The sequence below is a fragment of the Vanessa atalanta genome, chromosome 1 (genome assembly GCF_905147765.1).
Source record: "Vanessa atalanta chromosome 1, ilVanAtal1.2, whole genome shotgun sequence".
Classification (NCBI taxonomy): domain Eukaryota; kingdom Metazoa; phylum Arthropoda; class Insecta; order Lepidoptera; family Nymphalidae; genus Vanessa; species Vanessa atalanta.
In genome coordinates, this window is record NC_061871.1 from 11,543,922 (window position 1) to 11,562,722 (window position 18,801).

Below are 18,801 nucleotides of genomic sequence, written 5' to 3' on the forward strand. Positions count from 1 at the left end.
TATATAATAGCAAATTTAATTTAACATATTGTACTTATGTACCGTACTTATTTTAAAAAGATGTTTTTTGTTGACATTTTTAATAAGATTGAGCCAAACATTACGATACGAGCAGATTATTCCAGGATTATTACAATTTAAAACTCTTATCAACATAATATATATTCAGTATTTCGGAACAAACTTAGCAATTTAATTTAAGTTTTAAAAAATGACTGATATCTTGTTATTTTACAAAGCATATAGTGAAGTAGAACTCTTATTGTGTCGTGCAAAATTGCGACGGTAGCTAGTATTTTGTACTACTGTCGTAAGATAAAGTTAACCTTGTAAACTAGGAATTATTTTTAAATGAATTGCGTTTTATTACACGGCTACCAATAATCGTTGATACGTTTACTCTGTTCATGTTAATAAACAATAATTGTTTATTAACATGAACAGAGTAGTACAGTAGACTGATATGTAAAATGCAAAATTTCTTTAAAGAATCATGCTTGTTATGACATGAATTTCTTATAATTTTCTTTTATCTGTACTGAATATTAGCACTTTCCTTCAAATTTCACCTCCTAACCTCAGGTGCGCGTGCGCCATCTTAATTTTGGGGCTACTTTTTATACACTTACACTAGAATACTTCTCCTTACCCCTACACTACATAATATTATCTACATACTAATGGTTTGCGTCGTTTTTGAGTGCTCATTTGTTATTACTGACGTGATATGGAGTAAGGATTAGTTGATTAAAATATTCTGTATGTTACAAAAAAATGTTACGAAAAAATCTCTGAGACCCACATCGTAAGAATAAGCTATTTGACTATGCGAAAAATAAAGTGTCAGTTATTGTAATCAGTATATTATGAGTTTAAAAATAGTTGTTTGTTAACGAAAGTTGAAAATATAATTAATTTATTCAAAAGTTCTTAAATAAAATGCTTTTTTTTAACGTATCAAAGCGCTCCTGATTGGTCGGGCTTGTGCTGACGTCACTTGCTTGTTAACCTCGTTTGCCTACTGTATATGGATTATATATGCCACAGATTACAATAGAGGTAAGTGACGTCACCGACCCCATTGCGGCGCCATATTGTCAAAGTAGCGTTTTCTCGCGCTATTTAAATATGTAAATTTTAATTTGATATATTTTAGCAAATATGTACTAGAATTAACAAATCAACTTTTACTGGGTTCCTTAATCTCTACTTAATAATATAAAATGGATTTTCTAAACCAATCAAATAGCCTATTGTTGAGGTTTTGAAATTTCAAAAACGATTTTAATTGGAAACTTAAATATATTAGTATTTTTAGGAACCTTACTAATAAGTTTTCTATCTATTATTAATATTAAAGTATAGAAGCCATAAGCCCAGTAATAGATTTATTTCAAAACTAAGTTTAACTTTACATTGAATTTTCTTCAAAGGTTGCAGTCAATTATACTGGATTTTAATCTTATAAAGCCATTGCTTATTTTGTATAAAAATAAATTCGTTGGTACTTTAATTGAGATAACCCTTAAGAGAGTAAATGAGTATTTTCGCCTAAAAAAAATTTACTATATAAAAAATTAAAATAAAATTATTTTGTTAGTTATAATAAATATATATTCATATTTCCGTTTTACCATTGCGTAACTTATTTTATTCTGAACGCTACATTTTGTGTTGATGTAAATTTGAAACAGATGTCGTTGTTTGTTTTTCAATTTTTGCTATCTTCATAACTTGTCAATCTGACAAAATTTAATCTAACAGTATTTCTAGTTATTACATTTTAAATACGTAAACACTATTTAAAGTACTACTATCTGCTCAATTTATTTTACCTATCAGTTACAGCATCAAAGGAATAAGTATTGTGCTGAGAGAATTTCTAATAATGAAAGTTATAAAATCGATTTTCCTCTAGGTGTGATATTATTGTTCATTGTGCAAGAATGAAACCCGTAATCGGTTCTGTGTCTCTTTTATTGTATTTCGTTAAATCATGTCGTGCATCAGGAGCAGATATTGCACTCGATGCAAAGGCTACTCTTCTACATCGTATAGACAGTCTAAACTTGCTAATTTACACCTGCCTTTTAACGTTAACAGTTTTAACTATATGGGTATTTAAGCATCGTCGTGTAAGTTGGCTCCACGAAACTGGCCTGGCTGTAATATATGGTAAGTTAATTTCGATAATATCAATGTTTAAGGTTGTAATTAAATAATCATGTGATGTTTAAAGTGGCCTTGACCATTAAGACTCATCCTTGTGCAAGTTCGCAGTTATACTCAAAATTATTTTTATCTTTCTCTCCAGTCTAAAAATATTTATCCTACTTTACAAAAGTGCATGTATTCAACTATTCTTTATCAAGTAAATGAGGGTTTATTTATTGGTCTGTTTTTTTTCTTCTTAGGTCTAATAGTAGGAGCAATCATTAGATATGCAGGAAGTACAAATCAAGTCACATACCTTGATGCTCATCCGGAGCCCAATGCAAAGTATAACTTGTCTGTACCACCAGACATTGTGCGTTTCCACTTCCCTGACAAAATCCAAATATCATCAGGAGGTAAATATATTAAAGCATGTTATATTAAAATAACATATATTAAAACAATTATATAATAATCTAGTCATACCTTTTACTTATTATTAACATCATATTATTTCAATGTCATTTTAGAAATACCTGTACCAAATAAGACATACGCATACAGTTTCCGGGGTGAGATAGTGAATTTGGAGCAAAATGAAATTGACCTAAAGGCAACATTTGATCCAGAGATATTTTTCAATATCATTCTACCACCCATAATATTCCACGCTGGTTATTGTCTCAAAAGGGTAAGTTTTATAGTTATAAATTTCATTCAATTTTACAATTAATTGTTCATAAATAAGATATACATAAAATTTCTTTGTTGATAATTGATATTATTAAAATCATATTATTTTTTCAAATAACATATAATCAGAACGATGATTAACAATGAAATTAAAGATTCTAAATCTAGTCTAGATAATGAATGATTCATTGTTTATTTGGGAACACAGAGATAATTTTCACTTAATTCAACTACAATATTATAAAAAAATTTTTAAAGAGCAATAAAAATTCATACAAAGTATTAAAACATGTGGGTCTCTTATCAGTTACCTATATTAATTGGTATAATATATTTTTGTTTAACGATTTCCTTGTACAATGTGCTAAACAAATGTTATGAAATAAACTTGTCCTTCAAATCCCTTTTCATAATTTCGACACCAATAATTTATACTACTCTAACTCAAGAGTGTGCGCACACTCCGCTAATAATTGTTAGCGTAATATAAATCATAAGAGACAAATCAAAGATATTCAAACTCAAACTCAAACTCAAACTCAAACTCAAATTCCTTTATTCAATATAGAAGTATTACACTTTCTTATTGATTGTCAAGTTAAACCTAAGTAACCTTTCGCACACAAGCGTTCCTTAACAATTCTTTTAAATTTCGCAACAGAAGCATTTTGAACGCTTTCTGGGATCCTGTTGTAGAAGCGTATACATTGCCCCACAAAAGAGTTACTGACTCTATGCAGTCGAGTAACAGGAGTAACAAGATTTTGTTTGTTCCTTGTACCAACGTTATGAGAATCACATTTTCTCATAAAAACATTAATATTTTTCCGTACATACAAAACATTACAGAATATATATTGAGAAGCAACAGTCAATATCTTAATTTCTTTAAATTTATACCTCAAAGATTCCCTTATTAACTTTGATCCCCTGATTTGAAGCACAAAGATTTGTAATTCTCACAGTGCATATCTCTGCTAACTCATTAGCCTATCTATAATATTAAAAACTTAATAGTATGATTATTTATTACAGAAATACTTTTTCCGGAACTTAGGTGCAATTTTGACCTTTGCCATGGTAGGCACAGCTCTCTCGGCTCTAGTCATCGGTTCCTTGATGTATGGCTGCGTGCAATTGATGCCGGCGTCTCTTGCAGCCAGCTTCACATTCCTGGATACACTTTATTTTGGTGCATTAATTTCACCCACCGATCCGCTTACAGTTCTTGCTATATTCTCACAACTCAAGGTAAGTTAAGAGTTTTAATATATATTAATTTCAAGTAATATAGTCATAAATTAATAATTTAATTGCTTATTGTTAAAAGCATACAAGATAATTTATAGAAACTTAAAACAATATCTATAAATAAAAACATAAAAATGTTTGTTGAGTATCCTACTCAACTCTTTTTTCAAAATTCCCAAATCATATTTAAGTTTAATAAAAATTAAATAGTTTTAAATGTGTGGGGGTTGACCACGGACCGCGAAAAGCAAGTGGAAAGTGGAAGGGGAACTTCATATGAATTATAGACTTACGATGTTGGGACAGTATATTCATATAACTAGCTTTATATTCTAAAGCCACGTTTACTTCTAGTACTTATTCTAGTACCTTGTTTTACAAATAAGTACCAATCACTAGTGTGACTTGTTTAGTTATGTAATAATACAAACGCACGCTTTGATGATGACGAATATTTGTACATACACTTAACAATATAGTCTCGTCGAAATAGACAAAAAAAAAGATGGTAAGTTTATCGGAACCTGGATAAAATTTTTCAATAGTATTCGGACCCCACTTAAAATTACTTTTCAACCCGTTTGAACTAATCTATTAAAATAGATACCGAATATTTTCTTGTAATATAAACGTTTTCTTTTGATACAAGACATTTTTCCGATGTGTCCCGAGAAAAAAAATTATCTTAATTTTAACTTGTTCGATTTTCAAAAACTATTAACGGTAGTTAAAAATGTTTTAACTTATATGTAATCGAAATTTTCTTGTCATGTGTGAGAGTTATCACAAAAGAAATATCGAATATCGGGCGATTTTTACAAAATAACGGAGTAAATTAAAAAAAAATCTTGGTCGACAATTTAACGTTGACTTTTTACTAAGCCCCGCACAATATCTAGAAATCACGTAAAAGAACAACTTATATGTATAATGACTGGACTATCATAGCTATTAAAATTACATATAGTCTTAGTAACCTTATTTGCATTAAATTGTACTCAATTCCGAGAGTATAACTTTATTAAAATGTTCTAAGACAATTTATAATTAATTATCGAATTAGCTAGAACCTATAATAGTTTCTTTAGTAGTTAAAATAGAGATGAGCTCCCCACAACCTGCAACTGCTCTAATAAGGTTAATACGATCTCAGAACAAGTACTTCTTTCTGTACCTTTATACCGAGCATAGATTGATCACCACAAAACAAGTTAATGATGGCACCAGACTTTCCTTGGTGAACTACATATATACAGGTAGATAAAGCCGCGAGTAACCAAAAGTTCAAGTTACGACTAAACTAGAACTAAGATATAAAACAACGTAATCAGTATATTTAGTAATATTACAAAAACTTCGAGATCGTGGATGTAAGCTGTGCACCAATGAACTGAACCTTGCAATAGACTCAGACAAAACTAGAGGGAGAGAACTTTTTTTAATGTTTAGCCGAAAATGAATTGAAAAATACCAGAATGCGTATGAAATAAATAATGTAAAAAGGGCATTTTAATATGCATAGATTTATCTAAAATTGTCAAACAAAATACATCTAAAACATATTATCTGTCAATTGTGATAAGAACAATAATGATTACCTGTGAATGTTATCTAACTTTGCTATAAAGATAAAAGACTTTCATTGGAGGTTTCGTTATATTTAATTCCACAAATAATAAGTACGGTTTTGAAAGTAATTAATATAATAGTAATTATGAAAATGTATTCAACAACGACCAGATATTTCCAATATTTTTGCGCAACGTGCGAAAATAAAAATTTTAAACTATCGTTTTCGTTTGTTCCTTTGTCTAATAGTAAAACAGATACTAAGACTTAAAATAAAAATAATCAAAATTTACAATTTATAAAAGAACACAAACTTAACTCTGTTCTGTATTTTTACTTACCAAATACTACACTGATCGAGGACAGTTAAATTATGAAAAACAAAATAGAAATGTTCGAAAAGAGATAGAATATTTAGACAAGGGCAAGAAAAAAACATGTATCCAACAAAATAATAACTGAACAAACTCAATGGACGAAGTTCACTATGTCTTGCTATATAAAAGGGGAGACAAAAATGAAATAAATAACTACAGACCCATATGGACATTAATTGAGCAATTTATACAAAAAAATACCTAAAAATCTTAAAAAAATTATACAAAAACTTTACGGGAAAAGTCCAACTTGAACAGCTGGAAGAATTTAGTATTCAGAGGGTCGTCAAGCAGGGTGATCCAATTAAACTTCTCTCTCTCTCTTCTTTTAAAGCTCGTGACAGAAATGAATTGCAGAAACTAGGCTTGACTTGACTTGAGGCTTTTGTTGAAAGACAACCTCACCAACAAACTTTGCTGAAGAATTTTAGACACTACTTAAATTAACTAATTTAAAATTATTATAGTGTTATAAATGATTTATAAATATTTTGGTCAGCGAATAAAGGTTTTTTTTATATTATTATCATTCATAAATTAAGAGATTTCGTAACTAAAATTGAATATATTCTAACACTGTAGTGTAACACTGTTGAATCGCGGAACCTATGCGTTTCCATGGAAAAACCACCGAAAATTATAAAATGGGTACAAAATCAATTTATTATCAAAAACAACCTGCGATGCTAACTCTGTGTCTCCAGTTGTGAGTTTTAAGTTGGTGTTAGTATAAATAACCTGAAGTTGCCTAAAAACCTACCTTAACTTTAGCCACACTTTCTGTAAAAGCTTAGGAACCCTTGCTCTAATATGTGACATTGATATTGGTGGCAACTACAGAATGCGATAAAATTTGATTATAATTCAGAAATGTATTGTATTGTATAAGTTTTCATAATAGACACCTTTGAGGCAAAATTCGTATTTTGTAAAATTTTTTTTTTTTTTCAGGTGGATGTCAATTTGTATGCAATGATATTTGGCGAAAGTGTCCTCAATGATGCAGTCGCACTTGTACTCAGCGGGTAAATATTAATTGTAACGGACATACATTTTTAAAATATACTATATCGTTTTTAAAAGATATTATAATCGAACAAAATTAGAAGAAAGTAGTTTACAAAGTTTAAGTTATTGAAATAAAGAATAAAGATGAATTATTTGTATTACGATTTAGTTCTCTAGTTTTTAAATATTCCATATACAACAGCTCTGTATATGGAATATTTCCCTAACTTACATACTTTAAAAGTTAATCGTAAGATCGTTAAAGCCGTTAGTTCAGCACCAGAGCATTAAAACATTAATATATGAATATAGTCTCAGTATAATCGGATAAATTATATATATATATATATATATATAGATGAGGATGGTTTTACAATCGTCACGGTAGCATTCGAAAACGATCCTGTGGCGCCCGCTGAAAAGACGGAGAGGGTACCGCTTGTTTTTTAGTAGGTATTCTGGTGTACTAGGGCGCAAAAGTGTCGTCCTGGGCATCGGCGAGTCCCATAATCCCCCCTCCCTCCGCTGAGGGAAACACGTAATGCGTTTTTCCAGCGAGAATAAAGAGGATAGTTTTACAACAATCTATGATAGTACTATATTATATACATGTGGTTTTCCATCTGATAATAATTATATATTTTAATACATTAAAAAGCTATTAAAATGAAAATTATGGCTAGTTGACTATTTAAATAAAGTTGAACTATTATTATGTAAATACAAAATGTCTTAATGCACATACATTTATCTTAATACTTAATGTTAAGTTTTTACATGTTAATCGCATTAAATGGGTATCATTGAAATAATATTCATGAATTAAAATATATCAGCTGCATTATCGAATAAAATCTGAATTTCTTGGATTTTAATCAAACTATTAAGAGTTAATTACGGTACGATTTTGAGTACAATTCATTTAAATCTGATACTAGATTTATAAATAGTGTAAAAAGCCGTGTATTTATTAGTGGTTGAATTTTGTTCGAAAATCGAAAAAAAAATAAGCAAAAAGGTTTTTACCAAATTTTCACAGTATACAAAATATTAACATTTATATCTTAGCTAATTTAACTATAATAATGATGCATTCAAGTAGTTCATTCGATTCCACATGTAATATTTTTTAAAGAATAGTAGCAAGGTCATATTATAAGGAATTACTAATATTCCTTTTCACCCCTCTTATAAGCTTGAAGCTTGATAGGAATAGGGACGACAATAGTCCAAAGAGTCACGATCAATCTTGGGAATTTTCACATAAAGGCCTTTATATAATGACTTTTATACATAACTCACTTTTACTGTGTGTTTTATTTGCTGTCTCTTTTTATCTTTTAGTGCCATACAGAACTACGAAAAAAGGTACTCGACTGACGGTGGATTTGAAATAACAGCATTCCTAGCAGCAATCGGAGACTTTATTGGAATATTCAGTCTGTCCCTTCTCGTCGGTGCTTTTATAGGCTGTCTGACCGCATTGATATCCTTTTTAAATACTCATATATGTCTTAGTTTAAATATCATTTAACATATTAAAAGGCGTCGTTTTTTTAGACATTATTTTGAATTTGATGTTCTCAAATATTTTCTTGTTTAATCGTCAATATAAACATAACACTTTCTTTAAAGAGCCAATATGGTACAGTGACTAGAACCCGTGAATGTTAACCGAAGTTCATGGGCTCAAACTCAACTAGCACCATTGATTGATTTTTATAAATAATCTTGTGCTCGGCGGAAAAGGAAAACATCGAAATGCTGTCACACGTATATTTAGACAGAATTTCATTGGAGAATCGTGGTAAAATAAGCTCCAAACCTTCTTCAATTGAAAAGATGCGACCTTAACCCAGAACTGGAATTTATCCAGCTGCTGTACTTATTTACTTACTCACGTAGGATTCTGCTATAAGCACTTTTAAATACAAGTACAAGTATGTCAGGGCAATGAACTCAAGCCTACAAAATGTTTAATTATGTTGCCATAGTTAAATAAAAATTATACTATTATCTGATATTAATTGCTATTATTATAAATAATATGCATATTGCATTATTTGTATAAATATATTTTCAATTAATTGCCAATTGAAATAATTCCTTAACTTATAAACACATGACTAAGTTCACGCACGTCCGTGATTGGCCGCTTCTGGAGTCCGCACTGTTCGTGCTAATGTCGTACGCCGCTTTCCTCATCGCAGAAGTTTGCGAATTAACAGGTAAACATTACAAATCATCTTTATTATGGCATATAGTTCCCACAGAGTAAAACAATAATAATATTAAGCCATCCCACCATAGCTAATTGGTATCCTACTTCTTGTACTCCCACCAAAAAATAAATTAATTATATTAAAAAAAAAAAACCTTGAAGAATTGTTTATAATAATTACTCATTTTAATCAAATGTGGATTATATGAACGCTCAATACGTACTTAGTTCCGAGATTATAATTTAATTATTTAACGTCACAATCAAGCATAAAATTTAATTAAATTATAAAATTAGTAATTGTTACCAACAATGGAAACAAACATGATACGTCCCTTGTGCCTGTAGTTGCACTGGCTCCCCCTTAAACCGGAGCACATCAGTACTAAGTATTGCTGTTTGGCAGAAAACCATTTGGGTCTGGTAATGGAACGGTACCTACCCAGACGGGCCTGCACAAAGCCCTACCACCAAGTAAACATATTACAAACGATTCAACCCACTACATACATATAATACAAAGTACAATATAATAAGTACTGTTTTACCCATATCAAATATTATGTATTTATTTTATTGCTATGGTATCTTCCATATTTTCAGGTGTCGTTGCAGTTTTGTTCTGCGGTATATGTCAAGCGCATTACACATACAATAATCTCTCGTCGGACTCTCGGAACAGAACCAAGCAACTGTTCGAGCTACTCAATTTCCTCGCCGAAAACTTTATATTCACCTACATCGGTGTGTCGATGTTCACCTTTCCGAAACACCACTTCGACCCGTGGTTCATCATCGCTGGCTTCGTATCCTTTTATGTTTAATTACACGCGACTATAAAATATAATTACAAAAAAGAGATATTCATTTCTTCCAAATACTTTCTTATGATTTCCATTTAATAAGAAAATCTATACATTATTGTAAAATGACTGGTGTTATATAAAATATATTTTCTTAACATAAGAACAGCTCACTTCGACTCTCGGTCGTGCGATAAACATCTACCCGTTGTCGTTTCTACTGAATCTAGGTCGAAAACCACCGATCCCCATGAACTTCCAGCATATGCTTTTCTTTTCGGGTGAGTGGCCCTGATGGACAACATATGTAAACAATATTTAAAAAATTGACTCGTCCCTGGACATTTAAACGTTAAACGTTACAACTATCGCCTTGGGTGTAATTTTGAGTCGATAAGTACCCAAAAGCGCTTAAAAGCATTTAGCTTCAGCCTGACCATAAATTATTGTAGCATTTCTAAAAAAAGTGCAATTTTTTAATAGAATAAAGCATACATTGAGGCAGAGGACAATATCAATACTGCCCTATAATAATTTCTATAGACAAATTGAATACAATAGTGCGAGATCTCCCGCAGGGCTGCGCGGCGCCATGTCGTTCGCGCTGGCCATCCGCAACACGGTGTCGGAGGCGCGGCAGGCCATGCTCACCACCACGTCGCTCATCGTCATCGCCACCGTGGTGCTGCAGGGCGGCGCCGCCTCGCACGCGCTCGCCTACCTGCGCATCCCCACCGGGTGAGCTCTGTTTGTGGAGAACTGGGATACGAGTGGTTGAGAGTGTTGCTATTTAATTATGTATATGAAGATATACTAAACGAGAATTGTTTCGCGTGCAGAGCGAAGGTGTGAACCACTCGGTGGTAGGGCTTTGTGCAAGCCCGTCTGGGTAGGTACCACCCACTCATCAGATATTCTACCGCCAAATAACAGTACTCTGTATTGTTGTGTTCCGGTAGAAGGGTGAGTGAGCCAGTGTAATCACAGGCACAAGGGACATAACATCTTAGTTCCCGAGGTTGGTGGCGCATAGGTGATGTAAGGAATGGTTAATATTTCTTACAGCGCCTTTGTCTATGGGCGGTGGTGACCACTTAACCCATGTGCTGGCCCATATGCTCGTCCACCAAACCATGCCATAAAAAAAAATTAAGATATTCTACTCCAACTCCTGCTCCAATTGAATATAGTAGTGGTGTTATGATTTTACTGTTGCCAATATATTTGTTGTAAATTGTAAATATATTTTGCAGACAGGGTCAAAACGACGAAAGCGAAGCTCTGCCGTACCGCGACGTGAGAAGTGTGAGTAACTCTATATTGTCTAGTAAATTTATATGCACTTCGAAGCGCTTTATTGTTATTAAATATATGAGTAGTTAAAATGCACAGACGCTGTATTAATTAATATTATCTCACACCAGTATATACATTTTTATATTTGTAGTTCTTGAAACGTATTTGTTTATAAAAAGTAGTGGTTTTTTAAATGTACTATGGGTAATTGTAATACCATATATTTCAGCTTTTAAATCGGTATTCTTATTAACTCGTTAATAATTATTATCAGCACATATGGCTTTTGGGAATAGTTAATTTGTCGAAAGAGATTATTTAAAAGCTAATGTTATTCTTGAAATAAAATATTGTATTTTTTTTTTTTAATATCGACCTCATTATTCTTTCATAAGAACCAAGTTGAGATAACTTATTCAATGCAATGGTAATTTTGTACTGAAAATATAATTATTTTTTTTGTTTTTAATAATTCAATATATTTGTTGAAAATAATTAAATTATTATACAATGGTTATAAAAAAAACATTCTATTACGTATTTGTTATCTAAAATTATACTTAACAACCTTTGAAACAATGTTACATATTTCTAGCCACAGAAGGATTGATGATGACATTAACAATTTTAATATTGAATCGGTCATATAAATAGCAGACCATTAACCAAACGCAAGAAATATGTTTATCTAAAGTTTTATTATCTGTACGTCCGTCTGGATGGTGTCTTAGAGTAATACTACTTACTTATTTTAGAATTTATCTAAACAAAATATTTAAATAACTATTGCTTTTAATTTAGATCTTATAAGTCATATATATAACATTGTATATTTTATCTCAGCTTGCATTGAAAATTTACATACGATGTACACAATACATAACTACTAGTGAAGTGCTGACTTCCTCTGCTTGTTTTGTTTGTCGCTTTCGAATAATCACTCTTCATTGCGTTTTTTGTTTGTAATAACGTTACGTCACTTGTATAAGTAAACATCTATGATATTAAAACTTAATAATTACGCTCTCAGTCATGTAGTGTGTTTTTAAATCATTAATAGTAACGATGAAATATTATGCACCTCCAAATGTACATTTTAAACATGGAACTTATTTTTCGATATATTATTGTTTAAATACAGCGACGCAATTAATAATAATAATACACGTATATATTTATATTAAATTTAATTTAATAAAATAATCAAATGTTTGATAAAGCGGGGTTTCTAAACGAATTGATTCGTGAATGACATTTATATTAACTTTATTCATTATATTTAAGCATTTGGGAGTGTTTAGTATATCTATGCTTTCTTATTAAAACCTGTTTATTATATTCTTAAATCAATAAATATTTTCAAAAAAAATTCCCAAGTAAAAATATATGTAATTTTTTTTTGCTGTTTATAAGTACAGGTTTTAATATAAAGCGAGCTAAATACAGGTATCGCGCATGTGATTAATCATATATTATTGTGGCAGCTCTACCAGGCCACGGACACAGGCAGACCGGTATGTACATAGATATACACGTATCATGGCTTTACGTGTCCCATCCGACCGCTTTCATTACCCATGTAACAAAACCTCAAATGTATTAATAACTTATCTGAGGACGCAATCAATCATTAATACGCATACTACCTACATATATTTTTCTACCAACGAGTTCTGGGAACTTTTGTTTTAATTACAAATTTCTCATTTTATTGTATGGTGGTTTTACTGACAAAAGATATTTATATATTATAATACGATATTTTTAACCGATGCTTTCCAGTCCTGTGTCATATTTTCAAAGATAAACATTAAATATGTGTTAGGTTTTCCCTGATACCTTTGAGTTATTAAGACTTATAGATCAAAATATTTGTTGTTCAGCCTGCTGAAATAAGTTTCGGCCTCCAAAATATGGACTCCACTCATTCGCCCAGTAGCGACAGGGCATCTGTAAGGAAAATCCTTATCTGCATGTCAATTATACCAACTGTCATGACTTAACTCTCCTGCAAATTACTAACAATGGCATGACAACAATATCACTTACTAACTCTTGGTCACAGATTGTTTTTTAAAATAATTTCTTATGCATGTCTTTATTGTAAGCAATCTCTTAAAAAATATCTGTAGCCTACTTAAAAACATACAAATCTTGTCTCTTTTGGTCGACGATTTTCTATAAAGTTCCTGATACGGTATATTTCGTCATTTTACCAAAATTAAAAATTGACAGATATTGAAGATCAAAAAAGACACTTGAATCACAACTCACAATCTCACATCTAATTTCCCGCAGTTTGCATGTTACTTTATTTTTTTTTTATTTGGTTTCAATGTCTAGAATGGCCGCATGGTAGTTAAGTGGGGCAAAGACGAAAATGGAGTGATTATGCCTTGGCAACTAAACTCTTACGAAGTATGTAAATTCTTGTTTCTTCAATTTCTTCAAGATTAAGCAAATGGCATGACATGTGACGGAACACACAGTGCATGCTTATGCTTACTATAACTAACAACATAACTCGTAAAAATTAAGGTAAAAGGTAATAAGATGCAAAACTAATTTTCTCAAAATTACTAACTCTTAATATTCTTAATATATACACGGGTAATGTTGTTATATATAGCATTCTGCGAATTCTCAATTGGGTACTTCTGATGACAAAGGGTTTTTCGCAATTTATATATCTAAATAAATTAAATAATTTAATTATTTCATTTGTGAAGATTCGTGGAATAATGACTGTATATGATATAAATGATATGTAAACAATTATACGAGGGGGTCCAAAACAAATGATAATCTTATTTATATATCAAATTTTCTCGTTATTCCAAAGGAACTTGGCGATGATAAACCTCCTTTCACCTTTGATAAACATTTAGCTATGGTAATCATGAAGTTCATCTATTGATATATCTCTTATCGAAAATAACGATAAAAGTCAAAATCTTTTCTCTGTCCACCGAAAAATAACCATGTAAATTTTAGCTGATGCCGCAGTACTTACTCTCATGTGGCAAAATTTAATTGAACTGATTTTCCAGTAAACTGTATTTGAAAATGTTAAAAGATAATCAAAACATGTGTGCTATACAAAAAGCTGCTTTTTTAGCTTTTGTATTTTTTTTGTTTAAAAAAAAAACAAGAAAGAAAACCGCCAGAAAAATTCCTGTTTTGCCTGCCTATAAACTCAAACTTACGATGCTATTTGAAAAACAGCAATTCAAAGATGGCTGAATGTTGAGTGTGTTCTCCAGATCATTACCCCACTGGCTTCTTTTAGCCTCGACTGAATTTTAAAATAGTGAAGCATTGATTGCTATGGAAAAATGTTAAAAGCATCTCGTTTCTGGTTCTTGAAACAAGATAGTGCTTAATATTTTAAACCATACTTGGAGATTAAAATTATCATTAATTTTGGATCACCTCTTGGACAAACTACAATTCACATTTATAAAATATTATCAATTTTTTTATTTACCTTATCTAGGACGATATTGTATATTCTGCCTTCATTTTGCACCAGGATACTCCACGTGGTAGCGGAGACGGAGGAGGCGAGAAAGCTAGGCTCGCACGTCTCTGGGGTGCGATTGACTCGAAATTACTGAAGCCTTTGTTGACACACGCGCGACCACCCCTAACAGAGACACTACCAGCTTTTCTGAGACCACTCGCTAGGCTCTTGACCACCACGAGACAATACACGCAAGGGGTAAGTTTGGATGTAACTAACTTAATTTTTAAACCATGTAATATTTAAAAACAATTGAATAGTTAATTTTCTTGTGACGACATTTAATCCAGTATATTTTATTATTTAGGATAACGGCCTCAGAAGAACCGACTCAGATTCTGACCTGTGTATTGATGAACCTCAGCCTGTTCCTACAACTATTGACCCGCAGGTATACCTATGAATTATACATATTACTTCTAACTAAACATATTTATAACAATGTATAAACGAGCATATTTATATAAATTTGCGTATTTTTTAAAGACAGCAAAACGTGTTATGTTTTATGTATTTCTAGCAAAACCCAACTGTTTAGCTAATTTTAATGTTTTAGTTACACTGTGTGATTTTTTTCTTTGGTTGCAGCTATCTTATAACATACGGAATGGATATGGAAATGTATAAGCATTGTAGCATTAGTGATCGTCGGCTGTGATTTAAGGTCTAGAATTCTAGATGTACATAGACTTTACATCGTATTTTGATTTTTTAATAGGAAAATTATTATTTTTTATTATTGCACGCAGCAACTTTGGCCCGGACTTGTGGATACAAGAATCTCAGTAGAAGGTATCACCGGCAGTAACATATAATGTTAAGTAGTAACAAAATTCTAACACTCTTCGTGCCACGATCTCTTGATAAAACGTCTTAAGTAACGAATGACGCCCTTGTCAGATTGTAAAATGTATTTTGCTATTTTCAGATTGATGTAGCTACAATGTTTAGGGTGCCGCGATAAGACTAGTGTAATTAGCGGCCACGCCTACCCTTAGTATTGTATTTAAAGCTTTTGTATTTTATTTTGTTTTTTTGTAGTCATAGTTGGTCATACGTACAAGTTACGATCCTGACTTTGCACCAAATCTAATATATATTATAAAAATATATGCCCATATATACCCCACCAAACGGCAGTTGTGCAAAACCTTTTCACTTTATATGTTTGTGGTGTTTTAAATCAAACCAAAAGTAGTGTAACAATTAAATATTTCTTAATTAGTATTTCGCTTTTCATGTACCTAATTAAAGCATATGTAATTCTTCATCTATAGTATATGCGCTTGTTTGTGATTTATACATTAAATGTCTAATTATAATACATACAATGTGCTAATTTGATTCACAAAATTTAGCTTTTGCATTTCATAGCAAAAACCAATTATTTATATTGATATAAAGTATTACATAATATATAGTTTTATTAAAAAAAAATTATGAAATATATAAATATCCTTTCTTACTTAGATATGGTGGTAACAACATAATGTACTATTGAAATAACTTGTATAAGTATATATAAAAATAAATATATATTTTTTTACTTTAAACTTCCGCAATATTTGTAACAAAAAATGCAAATGTATAATTTCCATCATAAACATGAATGTATAAAATATATGTCTCAAATATACATTATATATATTTAGCCATTGTCTCTTCAAAATTCTATAATTTGTAGTCTAGTCTTTTAAAAATTTTGAGTGAGTTTTATAAACATTCAATAACTTTATTAAATTGGCTCTCCATAGAATGGGTCTTTAAAGGTTATTAGTAAATGGTTGTACAATAGTATTCGAATTTATTTTGTTAATTTTAAACTATTTTGTAAATAATATCTTATATTTATAATTGGTCTATAAACCTATTAGGAAGACTTTAAACATTTTTCATTTTGAATGCAACATTTTATATGTATTTTCTCTTAGATATAAGACTTTGTAAAAACACAATAATTGTGTTATTTAGCTAATTGCTTATGATTCTTTTATATCCTTTAGAGATATGAAGACAAAATGTATGACACCGAATTTTAAATGGAACAAAGTGATTCTTATATACTACATGTAATAAAATTTGATTCTAAATAAGTGTTTTCATTATGCCCCATCAGTGGAGAAAAATCCTTATAATACACATACACAATCTTTAACTTTTCCGACATACCTACGAATAAATCAAAACTTGTATTGCAATAATTGGTAATGTGATTTAAAAGTAACTTAAAAACAAACAAAATTATGAATGTTTTTGGTGAGTAATAGAAAATTTCAGTGAAATTTAGTAAAATATTTAATATGTTAATTATAAATATAATATCAAGATTGATCCTTAACAACTTGTTGTAGTAAGGACTCTCTGATTTGATCTGTAACTTTAAACTTTGGTCCGTGTCCTGGTACAATCCAATCTGCCAATTGAGCTATTTTCGATCTATTTTTTCTTTGCTGAATGTGATCTTCACTACCTGCATCAAGCCAAATCGTTGGATTTTCTATATCCTCAAATTTTTCAAATAAATCACCTTAAACAGATTTGCAATGTTAGTGTTGTATTTTTTTACATATATTAAAATATTTTAAAAAGAAACGTATTAGATATTTTTAATCAATCAATATACATTAAAAGAATTATAAGAGTATTTCACCTGTAATAGCAACAGTTTCTTTTGCACCATTCATTACCAGAACTGTGACATCGGTGAGTGTATGTCCTGGAGTTGGTACTACTTTCACACCATCATTTATAATAAACTCTTTACCTGTAAAACAAAGGAAAATAATACTTCCAATCAATTTACTTACATTTAAAGTCTGCTTATTATATTATACAATTGTAGAATTATAATAATAACAAAATATTACCTTCTTGAAAAGGATGTAAGTAGTAATTGTCTTTATAGGAAACACTAAAACCAACAATATGTTTTGCTTTGAGGAAAAGATTATTATTGCCTGTATGATCTGAATGCCCATGTGTTGATATGACATAATTAATATCTTCAACAGTGAGATCTTCTTTTTTAAGAGCTAGAAAAAATAATAATATGAAAATAAATTCTAGAGATAAGGGGTTCTAGGTAGTGGCGTAGTTAAGTGGGCAAGGGTGCATAGAAAACCTTTCCACCACCTCTTTTACTTATATTGCCCTTTAAAATTATAGATAGGAAAAAAAGCAGTTGTGAGTAGGGTCGAGGTGTTCAAGCTTCAGGAGCTGGCGAATTGTCTGATCCGCTCTTTTCAACTCTTAGGTTACCCCCTGACCTCCGGGGCCAGAGTACACTGCACCACCCGGCCCTACGATATCTACGCCACTGGTTCTAGGGACTAGGAACTTCTAGTCCTACAGTTTTAAATAAGGCTTGGACTATCAAAAATTATACTTACTCACCAGAAACTATTTTATCTGAGTCCCATGGAGTCATAGTATCCACTATTATATTATTACAACCTTTTATAAGTGTACAACTACAATTTGCACACATTTCAAGTTCATTTTTGAGATCTGAATATCCATCATACAAGACTACAATGGTAAACATAATTTATACTGTTTTAGTAACATTAAGTTGTTTTGTATTTTGTTTATAACTAGATAACTTTATCATTATGACATTTGAAGTAAGGTACCTGTCAGAAAGAGACAAGAGTTAATGACAACTGACAGAATAACAAAATAAATTGCGATGCATTCGTAATTCTAAATAATGTACAAATTAAATGTTCTATCCAATTTGTTTCTAATATTACAAAATTAAACTACTTGTTTTTAGAATAAGTATTATTTAATTATCATTTGAATACCTATATATGATAAACATTACTGACAGTTTTCAAACTTCTTTAGTTTCAGTTCACCTGTCGATTTTCTCTTTTCCCAGCTGTCTTTCTCGGTTATTTTTAG

The 18,801-nt window shown here is 30.8% G+C and overlaps 2 protein-coding genes across 9 annotated transcripts; one reads left to right on the plus strand and one right to left on the minus strand.

Moving 5' to 3' along the window:
- Nucleotides 1–1,739: 1,739 nt before the first annotated feature.
- On the plus strand, nucleotides 1,740–16,985 carry LOC125065590 (sodium/hydrogen exchanger 7). 8 transcript variants are annotated; one of them, XM_047673323.1, is made up of 17 exons: nucleotides 1,740–2,175; nucleotides 2,415–2,570; nucleotides 2,685–2,845; nucleotides 3,883–4,098; nucleotides 6,996–7,069; nucleotides 8,397–8,538; nucleotides 9,175–9,280; nucleotides 9,877–10,079; nucleotides 10,246–10,357; nucleotides 10,655–10,814; nucleotides 11,330–11,381; nucleotides 12,857–12,886; nucleotides 13,716–13,790; nucleotides 14,905–15,093; nucleotides 15,203–15,286; nucleotides 15,484–15,559; nucleotides 15,645–16,985. In XM_047673323.1, the coding sequence occupies exons 1-16, from the start codon at nucleotides 1,947–1,949 to the stop codon at nucleotides 15,520–15,522; spliced, it is 2,028 nt and encodes a 675-aa protein (XP_047529279.1). In that variant the 5' UTR covers nucleotides 1,740–1,946; the 3' UTR covers nucleotides 15,523–15,559; nucleotides 15,645–16,985. The 8 variants fall into 8 exon arrangements, with proteins under 8 accessions (XP_047529279.1, XP_047529261.1, XP_047529271.1 ...); XM_047673305.1 differs by lacking the exons at nucleotides 13,716–13,790; nucleotides 15,484–15,559 and adding an exon at nucleotides 13,256–13,324; XM_047673315.1 differs by having other exon boundaries at nucleotides 15,484–16,985.
- Nucleotides 16,986–17,172: 187 nt separating this feature from the next.
- On the minus strand, nucleotides 17,173–18,774 carry LOC125065634 (metallo-beta-lactamase domain-containing protein 1). The gene is made up of 5 exons (XM_047673370.1): nucleotides 18,702–18,774; nucleotides 18,289–18,527; nucleotides 17,763–17,927; nucleotides 17,546–17,659; nucleotides 17,173–17,422 (listed from the first exon to the last, which is right to left on the minus strand). Exons 2-5 carry the CDS (start codon nucleotides 18,437–18,439, stop codon nucleotides 17,217–17,219), a joined length of 636 nt encoding a protein of 211 aa, XP_047529326.1. The 5' UTR covers nucleotides 18,440–18,527; nucleotides 18,702–18,774; the 3' UTR covers nucleotides 17,173–17,216.
- Between the last annotated feature and the right edge of the window lie 27 nt (nucleotides 18,775–18,801).